General features: G+C 40.5%; 1 protein-coding gene across 1 annotated transcript in view; it reads right to left on the reverse strand.

The window, feature by feature from the left end:
• Positions 1-13388, reverse strand: part of slc41a2b (solute carrier family 41 member 2b) — a 57782-nt gene that overhangs the window by 37895 nt on the left and 6499 nt on the right. Inside the window, exons 4-7 of the mRNA XM_034198602.1 lie at positions 9441-9512; positions 8304-8448; positions 7497-7643; positions 1789-1936 (exon numbers count right to left, since the gene is read on the reverse strand). Of these exons, the coding sequence (XP_034054493.1) occupies positions 1789-1936; positions 7497-7643; positions 8304-8448; positions 9441-9512 (512 nt within the window). The remainder of the gene's footprint in view (positions 1-1788; positions 1937-7496; positions 7644-8303; positions 8449-9440; positions 9513-13388) is intronic.

Consider the following 13388-nt stretch of genomic DNA (forward strand, 5'->3'; position numbering starts at 1 on the left):
ACAAATATCATAAAATATAATAACATTAAAGGTGGGGTAGGTAAGAATGGAGAAACCAGCTCGAGTGCGCTAGAATTTGAAAATACACAGCCGAAAAAAATCTGCCTCTTCCTTCAGACTTCCTTACAGAGCCCCTCCTCCAACACACACGAACATGACCAATGAGGGCACGAGATAAGTTTGTGCCCAGATGGAAGGCTGACAGGCAGGTAGGCCATCCAGTTACTTTAGCCGGGCCGGCTCAGAAGATTGGTCGAGCTTTTTACAGCGCCACGGCTTCCACTGATGACTTTTTGTATGGATTTAAGATATTCATTGCTATCGGGATGTTGAGAGCATTCCATGGAATATAACAAAAAGTGTTTCTGAAGTGAATTACATACCCCACCTTTAAGATAAACAGTAAATGTATAAATATCAAGTATTATTTATTTATTAATCTACTTATTTATTTTGTATTTATTTTTGTTTGTTCATGTTTGTCTTAGTGTTTTTTTATGTGATGGAGCATGAGGGACTTTTTTTTTTTATTAAAGATTCGCCTGAAGTCTCTGTGTTGAAAACGTTTGTCACGATGGATTCCTGGTCAAAAACCAAATCTACAAATAATTAAGCTGAAGCTCTTGAGTTTCAATTGATTTAAGCTTATGTCGTCCACAGAACATATCTCTATTGTTGTACTTAAAGGTGGGGGAGGTAAGTTTGAGAAACCGGCTTGAGATACACTTGTTATATTCCATGGAATACTCTTAACATCCCGATAGCAATGAATATCTGAAGTGCTTTGACAAAAAATCCATAAAAAGAATTTCATCTGTGGAAGCCGTGGCGCTGTAAAAAGCACGACCAATCATCTGAGCCGGCTAAAGTAACTGGACGGCCTACCTGCCTGTCAGCCTTCCATCGGGGCACAAACTGATCTCGTGCCCTCATTGGTCATGTGCGCGTTCGTGTGTGTTGGAGGAGGGGCTCTGTAAGGAAGTGGCAGATTTTTTCCGGCCGTGTATTTTCAAATTCTAGCGCACTCGAGCTGGTTTCTCAAACTTACCTACCCTACCTTTAATAATAATAATGATACTTATATAGCGCTTTTCAAAAAAACTCAGACGCTTTGACAGAGAATAACACAAAGGTTGCCTCTTGTAAGCTATGCACACACTTCAGAGAGGTTCTAATGGTCACTTCTCTATAAAAGATGGAGAAAGGTGGCATCATCCACACTTGAGTGTTCAGAAGCAAACAATCCCTTCGTACTGTCTGCCAGGCTGAAGGCTTTCCGAGGGTGCTGCAATTTGTTTTGGGGATGAGTCATCAAGCAAACCAGACACTTGGAGCTGCAGAATAGCTGTTCTTTCCCCTTTGAAGACCACACACACACACACACACACACACACACACACACACACACACACACACCACACACACACACACACACACACACACACACACACACACACACACACACACACACACATCACACACACACACACACACACACACACACACACACACACACACACACACACACACACACACACACACACACACACACACACACACACACACCACACACACACACACACACACACACACACACACACACACACACACACACACACACACACACACACACACACTACACACACACACACACACACACACACACACACACACACACACACACACACTACACACACACACACACACACACACACACACTACACACACACTACACACACACTACACACTGACTACACACACACACACACACTACACACACACACACACCTGCTAATGACCATGGCAGTGATGACTGGCTCCCATCCGGAGTACAGCAGGGTGCGGCTGGCCGGGTGTTTGGAGGAGATGACCATCCACAGAGGAGTCAGACACATGAAGAAGGCGCAGACCAGCGACGACACATACGGGTACGTATCTGTGGAAGAGGAGGAGGATATAAATGACTTTGTCTTGATTTATTTGTTTCCTTTTTTAAGTGCGAGCTTGGAGCCCATCCAAGCATGCCGTAGGGAATTGGTAGGGTAGAATGCATCATTGTTTAATGTTCACAAAATATAATAGCAGGGTATATGCAGGAATCCTGAAGTCAGATGTAAGACCTTTTTTAAGACCCTCTCCATACATTTTAAGACCTCATCGCCACTTAGAGTTTTAACCGGTTACCTTGGCGACACATTTTACCTCACATTGACTATATACAGTATTGATTGTCCTTCCTCCTTATCTTCTAACCATTTGGACGCAGACTTGCATTTCCCCATAACGATGTTGTTTAACAACCGGCGTAAACGGACCTTCGCGCGCTATCAAGCAGTGAGCGCGCGATGTCCTGTTCAGATGACGTCAAACCCAACGGGATGCCATCAATAAACTACACAGAATCACACTGCACACCTACGCAATGATTACATTCAGGCACACTGTAGAATACAACCTCTTTGGACCATTTATATACTTATTGAAAACAAGCTACAAAATGTAATACCTTTGGAAATGCCGTTTAATACTTTTCGCTAAATTGAATTATTAACTTTTAATACTTTTACCCTGAGTGTGTACAACATAAGGCGCTCTCTGTCCTTAGACCCTTGCAGTGTACAAGGAAGAAACCCCAGAATAAATTAGGAAAAGTTCCCAAAAAATCTGAATGCGTGACATTGACAGCAAATCAGACATTCAGTTAGCATTCACAGAAAAAGCTGTCTGTCAGCCACTCTAATGAATTTCTTCTACGGGTTGAAGTGTTTACATGACCCTCTGACACCCTGCATCGAGTGTCCCTACGGCCGGGAATAAACCAATAGACGACAATTGATATTCCTGTCCATCTCTGGTGGAATACGCTGAGCTTAAAGGCTCTGCCAGGAAACAGAACGGAGCCGCTGCCAACTCCTTCCTCGAGCTGAGCAACTGAGAGACGCTTGTTAATGCATGGGGAAGAAATGATGGTGGTGATAAGTAGTGCTAGCCTCCATGCTTCAAGACACAAGGGCATCCCATTCATACTTATATACAGGCAATATAAGATGAGTTTAAATAGTTTAATCATACTTAAGTTAAGTGAACTGGCACAGGCCCCTGATTTAAAGGTCACCTATCATCAGGGGTGCACATAACTTTTTTGCCCTGGGTCTCAAAGGAGCACCTGGAGATGTTGCTTGGTGCTCATCCTTAAAATGAAATAAACCGCGGGGGTCTTTATTTTCCAGACAAACGGCACTGAACACACAGAGGTGAACACAAGACAACATTAGCACGACCAGTAAACCTACAAGCTGTCATCACTACCCTCCTGACTGTAACAAATGAATGTAACTTATTTTATTTGTGTTGTTCATTCATATCTTATTTTACCTTAACATTTATTTATTTATGCATATTTTTTTATCTCCAGTTTAAAACGATAAGTCTGGTTTACTGTCCTATAGTATACATTGAAATGCATAGCATAGGACTCAGATATATACAAATATATATAAAACATGTCTATGAAGTGTTTTGCGCAAAATACCAAACAGATCAGCCATTCTAGCCATGCCTCATATCCCTCTATTTCACTTCCTGTTTCAAAAGTGCTGATTTGGGTATAAAGCTTTAAAAAATAATAAGAATTGATAAAAAAAAAAAGGAGGGGTCTGAGCTCACGCGGGACCCGGCAGCTACTGTCTAAACTAAATGCTGCCGTGATGAAACGCCATATCATGGATTATCAAGGATTCTCTCTGAAACAGTTTGGAGCTCAAAGGCTTTCTCTCTTGCCGGTTATACCACAAGGTGAGTTCCTTTTTACTTCCTGCTTCTTCACACACATGCTCTCCAGTACAGGTTAGCTCTGAGTGTTAGCGATGCTAATGTAAACACCGACCATATTACGTCCAAAACAGTCGGGCATTGTTTCTGATAGCAACGTTTCTGATTGGGCCGTGGGTCCACATTTCAGATATTACGTCATATCGGACGCAAATCTGGATCAGCTCCGTTGTAGCCCCGTTTTTAGAGATTTGGGTACGGAGGAAAAGAGAGAGGGTTTTATTTTCTGACGCTGCGTGAGTTCCCGACACACCGAGGACACATGTTGATGTATAAAAGACATCAAAAAGTGCATTTTGCATGATAGGTCCCCTTTAAATAAAGAAATTGTGGCAGGGTTTGTGATATCAGCAAATAACTAATCATTGTCCAAATAATCAATACATTATTATATAATTATGAATCTAGTGACTTACATCCCTAATTCTCAGGACGGATTTTGGTAAGTAACATCCAATTGCTAGGCTTTAGGCTAATCTAATCAATATTGTAATAATATTATAATTTAAAGGTCCCATGTCCTGCTTTTCCGGTTATCACCCGTCCCCTTGTGTGTTATGAAGGTTGTTCTGCATGTAAACGGTCTGCAGAGTCACAAACCCTCAAAGTACACCCTGTAGCGAGTAAAACTCTAACACAGAGAAGACCTGTCTGTGCTGCCCCAGAACGCCTCGTTGGACATTTCTCTTTTTCCATTTGTTTCTTCCCGGAACCAAAATGGACCAATCCGCAGAGCTCCTCACACACCAGGACCTTTATCGTACATTTTCAACTAACAGGGAGTCCCATTGACTTGCATAGAGCTCCCTGGTTGGTAATAGACGAGTTGAGATGGCGGAGAAATGCTCTCCGCAGACCCATTCTCACAGCGTTATAAACCTTTTTCTTTCTCAATATCAAGCCACACTTATTGTTTTTACTTCGGCTGTGAGTGTGTGTGTGCTCAGGATGAAAATTGATATTTTAGGGCTGTTGACAGTATTTTCTGATGTATGGAGTGATAAAAAGAGATATCCAAAATCCCTTCTGTAAAAACTTCAGATTCTAATATGACTACAAAATGAAACAAGAATTTCGAACCTGACTTTATCCGATGGTCAGAATTGTGTTCCTGAAATGTATTAAAATATGCGCATATTTAATGAGATTATGGCTAATTTCCATGGGGGGGGGGGGGTGCAGTGCCCCCACACATAGAATCCAATTATGTGGGAAACACTGGCTAATAATAATAATAATGGGAACCCCTGGTCTACATCATGCATTCACCTCTCCTGTGGTCAGCCCTGAAATGGCCCGGTGTTGCCACGTCCGCAGGCACACAGCAGCTTTGGCCCCGTTTCTTGGTGTCTCCGTCTCATTTGCTTTTATCTATTGTTGAGCCCTCTGACTGAAGCACTCTGAAACAGCAGTGTTTGTTAAAAGCATGTTATAAATAAACATGCCGGGGCTCGTGCAGCTCCTGCGTCTCGCCGCTGTCTCGTCTCCACTCAGCTTGAAGCATTAGAGGCATTAAGACCGTAGGAGCCATGATGTCAGAGTCGGATTTATGGTGAACATTTAATAAGGTTTCTGATTGTTTATATTTCTGGCACTGGTCTTAGTTTATGATACAGGTACTTATTATTTTGTGATCACTTATAGGTTGGGTTACATGGGTATGGGCGGCACTAATAAATATAATCACATTTCACCTGTGTGTGTGGAAGAGAGGGTCGCTGTATTTGATGTTGACCTTTTCATAGCTGGAATATCTGGAAAATATATATTTGTGCATCTTATAGTAAGTTGATCAGTTTTATTAAAGAATACGATTTTGTTCAACGCATTTTTGGATCCCAGCATTCATTTTTGATAAGACAAAGGCAACCTCAGCGACTTTGTTTCTTCCTGATGTCGCTACAAAGTTCTTATCTACATAGATAATCATGTGATTTAAATTCTGTGTATCTGACAGTTAGTCAGTTAGTTCTGATTCAGCAGGAAAGTGTTGGCTGGGTTGAAGGACAACAGAGCCAGTGTCCTGAGAGTGACACACAGCCACTCCGTGCACTGCCTCGCACGGAAATAGGAAATCCTCAGTGTGTGTAGTACATTTAGCTAACAGCGCTGAATTGCTTCTCTCATTGTGGTGAACATCTGGGTCGTACACTTATAGCAGACGGGGTTAGTTATTCTGAGAGTCTTTGCAGAGGATGAATGCTGAATGAATGAGGTGATACAAGGTGGGTCTGGGTGTGTGAGATGAATCTAACGTTAGGAATGTGAAGTGAGAGGAGAAGAGACGGTCTGTTCTGTTCACAGGAGTGAGGCGCTGCTAAAGAGTGAGGCGGGGGTGACCTCTGCAGGCCGACTGAGGGAAGAGCCTCCCTGCAAGGCAAAGGTCTGGGATGAATGCCTTTTTTAAATGAGAGAAGACGGACCTGATGGAGTGAACTCGTAAAATGCAGCTGTACCCAAGAATAAAGGACTGCACGAAATAAAAACTATTAAATCTGTGTCTGTGTCTTTGTACATACGATCAGTACAGACCATCGTCTCATCTGTATGCATATATTTTTCTTTCCACTTCTAAATGACAAACATTACTTATGCATTGTCGAAAGTCGCAATAAAAAGATTTTTGATCAGAAATCTGTGTCAAACCAACTATTGACAAACTTTCTGCTCAAAAAACCCAAAATGAAGTTAAAAGCTTCACATATATTGTAAATCAGAAGGACAATCTCTAAAGTAATCTCAATTTTTTGGGGGGAAAACGCGATCATCACATCCTGATGGAGCTAAAGCAGGGTATATGCAGGAACCCTGAAGTCACATGTAAAACCTATTAAGACCTTTTTTAAGACCCTCTCCATACATTTTAAGACCTCATCGCCACTTTGAGTTTTAACCGGTTACCTTGGCGACACACTTTACCTCACATTGACTATATACAGTATTGATTGTCCTTCCTCCTTATCTTCCAACCATTTGGACGCAGACTTGCATTTCCCCATAACGATGTTGTTTAACAACCGGCGTAAACGGACCTTCGCGCTATCAAGCAGTGAGCGTGCGATGTCCTGTTCAGATGACGTCAAACCCAACGGGATGCCATCAATAAACTACACAGAATCACACTACACACCTACGCCATGATTACATTCAGGCAGACTGTAGAATACAACCTCTTTGGACACTTTATATACTTATTGAAAACAAGCTACAAAATGTAAAACCTTGGAAAATGCTGTTTAATACTTTTAATAGCCTTCATTTTCTCTAAATTGATTTATCAACTTTTAATACTTTTTAAGACCCCGCGCCGGACACCCTGTAAAGCCGTTGACTTCAGCAGTTTCTTTTAAAGGTAGAAGCAGGTCAAGGCAAAGGTCTGGGATGAATGCCATTTTTAAATGAGAGAAGACGGACCTGATGAAGTGTACTCGCAAAATGCAGCTGTAACCCAGAATAAAGACAATTCAATCTGTGTCAAACCAACTATTGACAAACATTCTGCGCAAAAAAACCCAAAATGAAGTTAAAAGCTTCACATATCTTGTAAATTATGTAAATCAGAAGGATAATCTTTAAAGTAATCTCTATTTCTTCAGCAAACGCCGTCAACAGACTTGCAGAGACGCCCCTCCTGATGGAGCTATAGGTAGAAGCAGGTCACCTACCCAGGCACTTGTAGAGGCCCTGGCTGATCCAGGCCAGGATCGCCAGAGTTATGAGGTCACCAAAGCTGGCGGCGATGGGGGTGGCGACGTTGTCTGGGTTGATGCCCGTCTTCTTGGAACCCACAATGACCCCGACCATGATGAAACCTGAACAGGACACAACAAGAGTGGGGACTTACAGAGGAAGAGCAAACTCACTGAATGTTATACTTATTTTATTGTAATTTTAGTCATTTATGTATTATTATTTTGTATAAGTATGTACAAATATATATTTATATTTGTTGGTATTAAGTGTACTTTTTAAATCACAAAGCTATGTATTACCTGGAAAGGGAGAGATTTGTTTGTATTTGTAAATTGTGTATGTGTCTGGTTTGTGAAGCACTTTGAGTTACCTTAGTGTATGAAAAGTGCTAAATAAATACATTTCATTTGACTAAATTATTTAAATTAACTTAAATGTACACGACACAAAGACAGTTTGGGAGGAGGACCGCAGTGTCACAGCTTTTCCACAGCGACAGAATCAACAGTTTACTTTATGATGTTGGAACAGCTGCACACACACACACACACACACACACACACACACACACACACACACACACACACACCACACACACACACACACACACACCACACACACACACACACACACACACACACACACACACACACACACACACACACACACACACACACACACACACACACACACACACACACACACACACACACACACACACACACACACAATTTCATGGCTCCTACAACAGCTGTCTCTGCGTGCTTGTGTGTGTTTACCCTGCAGCATGGAGGCTATAAAGGCCGTGGCCACGCTGCTGGAGCACAGCAGCACCGCGTGGCTCATCTGGAACTTCCCCTCTGGGATCCAGCCGAGGGTCACGGCAGCGACGGCAGCCAGGAAGCCCACCACCGTGGCCTGGACCTGGGGGGATAGAAGAGGGAGGGGGAACGTTATCTAGTGGAGACAACAAGCACCCCTACATGTGTAAAAAAACAATTATAATGACTATTATTATAATTATCTTGATTATCAGTTTACATACAAATAGGATGAGAAATTAAACTGTTATCTGAACATGGACTTGTATGAATTAATTTTGTTATTTGTTTTACTTTATGTTCACCCTGGAAATGGTTGTATGTATGTATATGTGTACATATGTATGTGTATGTATATATAGAATGTTATTTATCTGTGTGAGTATTTAATTACAGAATTATTTTTTCTTACTTTATCCTGCAACTGGACGACTAACTAAGCTCTGCATTCTGCCCTCCAGCTTCTACTACTTTTGTTTGTTTTTTGGATGTGTCAACTGTCTAATTGTTGAAATAGTAGAATAAATAATTAAAAATTTAAAAAAAAAACAGATTTAGGATTAGTAGAAGGGTTTCATTAGGGAGGTAATGTGACATGAATACTGTAATTAACACCATTAACTCCTTTACGTAACACTTCCTGCTGATGTGGGCGTTGTTGTGAAACACATTGCACCGACAGCTCAGCAAAACAATATGAAGTTACATGCGTCATTGTGTCTTTATCAGTGTGTGTGGGTGGGTAGATGATTAAAAGGGACGTTCTTACACAGACAGAGATCAATAAAACAGTCTCAGCGAACACCCACTTAGTTAGCATTACATGTGTATCGAGAATATTACAGACAGTTATAAAAACCATACACACTGGAATTAATGTATGTAAGATACATTAAGCCATTGTGTTTGATTATTCTCATCATCCGTAAAGCGTTTTCGAGCAACTGCTTTCATTTGAAAATGAAAATGGGATGGTGCATATTTTTTAAAAGCTAATCAAAAACACGACAATTGTGAATTAATTCAAATAAAATGTGGTTGTAGTATTTATCCAGGGATGTGCATATAAATAGTTGAGGGAACATTTGTGTTTACCTGCTTCAGGGCCAGGTTGCCTATGATTAGATTCCACTTCTCTATGGGGGAATCCATCTTGCCCACATTCACCTGTGTGGAAGCAAACATTCATTAGAAACTTTCACTTTTCTATGCCTGCATATAAATTAGGGATGGGAATTTGAAAGCAAATGTATATTCGACCCCCAAAAAAACGGTTAACCGATTAACTGAAATGTACATATCCTATAAAAAACAAAAAAATTGGGAAAAATGTTGACAAAAAAACAAAAATAATTATATATAATAAATACATGTTCAAATAAGTAAAGAAACCAAGTCGAATTTGTCAAATGTATTGAACTGGTGATCACAGTTTGAACAGTTGACAGCTATACGCCTACAGCTTTCATGCTCAAAACATAACTTGGTTTTTAAATGAAAGAGGGATCAGACACCAACAACATAACGGGTTAGGGTAACGTAACTCGTGACAACAGAGATCAACAACCTATAACAGGGCCTATGCACAGAATGCAATACTCATTCTTGTTTAACCAGTTAAGCCCTGAGCCTGTTTTTCAGGTTTCAGGCTCGAAAATGCCACTAACACAACAAATGATATATTTTCACTTCTAAAAGGGGTAAATTAATAATTATTTTTCTCAAAGCAAGGTTACATCTGTGAGTTGGATGTAGAAGTGTCAGAATCAATATAGATGTTTTTATTTTAAATTAAATTCAGATGGAACATAGTAAAAACATGTAAATTCTAATGTCCACCTAAAAAAAATATTATATAACATATAATAAGTACCCTGTATCAAGATTGATGCAAAACAAGTGAAATTTGACCTTTTTAGAGAGATTTAGAAAAATAAAGTCCAAGCGGACTCACCTCTGGGTAATTTGGGAACCATCGGTTCCATTTGAACTTTTTCACTGTAAAAATCATTTTATTACTTTGAATTATCACTATAGGTATTCATTCCATCCAAATACAACTGTTGTGAAAAAAATAAAAAAATAAAAAAACATAAAACATAAAAAAAATAAAACATCTGTTATCCTCTGAATTAGCCCCGAGCGAAAGATGCTAACCTATTAGTGCACCGAAAATCACTCCTCGCTCCCTTATTACTTATCCTAGCTGCACATCCAACACATCGTTTATGATCGCAAGGAGACACAGAATCTAACGGTGCCCAAATTCGCGACGTTATCAACAAAAACGTACATCAAAACAAGTGGTACTAACATGCGCTAGGCCAAGGGTGCCCAACCAGTCGATCGCGATCGACCGGTCGATCGCGGGGAGATTCCCAGTCGATCGCGAGATGTGTCTAAAAATAGAACAACAATATTCAGTTTTATCGTTAATGTCCTATAACATAATCTTCCTGTGCCAGAATAATGCACTTGAACGCATCAAAGCTTTGTGATTGGCCGGCGTGACCCCATGTGTCGGGGCGTGGCTGGTGGGCAGTGGGCAGTGCACTAGTTCGCTAACGTTTAGGGGTGGGCGATACCACAAAATCTGGATTCGATCCGATACCAAGTATTTCAGGGCTTGTATCGCCGATACCGATACTTTTTTTTAATGAAAAGCGTCTTATGTACTTTCATATAGGGGAGAGCTGCATGACATGATTTTTGAGCTGAAATCATCATAAATAGACTAAATCTGAATTCATTTTCATGAATAAAGACAGGACAGTTTTTATAGACAAATACACGTTTTACTTTTGCAAATTTAAAGTGCAAACATGAAAAATAACAATACAAAGTGGCCAAAGTAGCGAACTGTCTTCTTGCACACATCACAGTTCGCTAAGTTTTAATGGCCAGTTGTGAAATTGCTCCACACAACGCTGCTCTTTCTCTCAGCCATCATGCGCGTGTGTGTGTTGCACTCGCGAGTCGCTGGCTGCTGCTGTCCTGCCCTGCTGGCTGCTGTCAGTCAGCTTGATAATCGGCGTTCAGGCAGGGAGCCTCGAGGAGAAGAGGACAGCAGTGGAGAGAGAAGAAAAGAGCATACACTTGTGTTCGTCTGCACATAGTTTTTTGAAGAAATTGACGAGTAGAGGAGACGAGAAAAAAAGTATAACAGTATCGATCCTATTGGCTCTAGTATCGATATTTTGAAACGTAACGTAATATCGGAGGTATCGATATTTTGGGATCGATCCGCCCACCCCTACTAACGTTGTCCGTGTCAACACCAGGAGTGACAGTCCGCACACACACAAGACCGCAATTATGGCAGAAGCAAAACATATATAATTTTCACTCCGAGTGGGAGGATGATTATTTTTGTATCTATTCCAATTCAAAGTCCATCTGTCTCATCTTCAATGCGAGCGTGGCTTTATCGAAGAAGGGTAATTTAGGAGCGGCATTTCAATACAGTGCACAAACGCTACGAGACGGAATTCCCTCCTAATTCTACCCTACGCTCCAAAAGGGGAGGGGCCTGAGAGGACAGCTAAATGCACAGCAGTCCATTTTCACCAGGCCCAACAACAAGAGCAAGGCTGCTACCAGAGCATCTTAACGTGTCAGTCACGTTCTTGCGTAACACATGAAGTCTTTCAAAGACGGCGAAGTTGTGAAAGAAGCATTCCTGGAGGCTGCCGATGCGTAATAAAAATAACAGTAGCATTTTCAACAGGTTTTTGATATGATAAAAACTCAAGTTATATACCGTTATTAATCAGCTGTAAGTTTGAGTTTGTTTGAACTTATTCATTTATAATTATTGTACAAAATGGTATAAGAATGCAAACTTAAATTGATTATAATCTATTATCAATTCAGGTTAAGAAACTAGTGTTGCTTGCATCCTATTTTAAAGGCATTTCTTTTTATAATCTACTAAAATGCAACAAAAAAAGGGTTTGATTCTATTAATTTTGTCTTTTTTATTGTGTAGCTTCAGATCTGAGTTGTCTTATTAGTAAGCCTAATTTATACTTTTGTAGCAACACTATTTTTATATAATGGCAAAGAAAGGGTTCAGAGTCTTTTCTTTTTTCCCTGTGTCATATGTGGCAGCACTGTTCAATGTTTCTTGAAAACATTACCCACTGTAGTGACGTGTGAATAAACTCCAACTCTGTATCAACAACACTGTTGTGTAACTTCAGTTAAATACTTGTATGTGTGTAGATTAGAAAGAGGTAAGATAAAGGATCTGCAGTATTTTATGAAGTATTAATCGTACAAAGGTCAGTTTTATACAAGTAGAAGTGTGTATTTACCTGGCAGTAGGCTATCAGTAATGGCTACGCCTCTCTATTTGGACTGGTAGATCTCGGCAGACTGGCAACTTTAAAAGTAGCTCTCGGTTCAAAAAAGGTTGGGCACCCCTGCGCTAGGCTAACAATGACTTACCTTCCTCGTTGTCTGGTCTAAACTGGTCTTCAATGGCATTAAAACGATAAAAACGATGATGTAGTTAATCCATAGATTAATATCCAATGGGGCTGTGTCCCCTTTGAAATGTTCTGATAATCTATAAGCAATAAAACTGCAATTCCGTTATCTGCTGTCCGCTCTGTGCTCCGTGCGCTCTGGGTCCTGCTGCATTTCCTGCTTCGTTACGCTGTAAACAATAAATGAAGTCGGCTGCGTAATATTGTTACGCTGGCTGGCATTCTTCATACTTTACGCAGGACCATATCTCTGGAACCCATTGGTCGATTCGTGTGATTTACACCTTTTTCTTAACCATCAGAACCAATAGAATCGATGGGCAGTTCCCAAATCTACGTAAACATTACCATAGCGGACGTAATAGAGAAGCAAACAAAGCATATCTGAAAGTGCAAGCCTGGACGGCAAAACTTTATACCGAGTATATTTCCATAAATATGATGATTGATTATCAGTAAAAAAATTCTACGTGACACAACGACATTGGATTAACCTTGAGATGCGTTTTTATTCCGTTGAACACAACTTTTGATCACAAATCAAAAAAGGTAA

This window comes from Gymnodraco acuticeps, unplaced genomic scaffold (assembly GCF_902827175.1).
Source record: "Gymnodraco acuticeps unplaced genomic scaffold, fGymAcu1.1, whole genome shotgun sequence".
Classification (NCBI taxonomy): Eukaryota; Metazoa; Chordata; class Actinopteri; order Perciformes; family Bathydraconidae; genus Gymnodraco; species Gymnodraco acuticeps.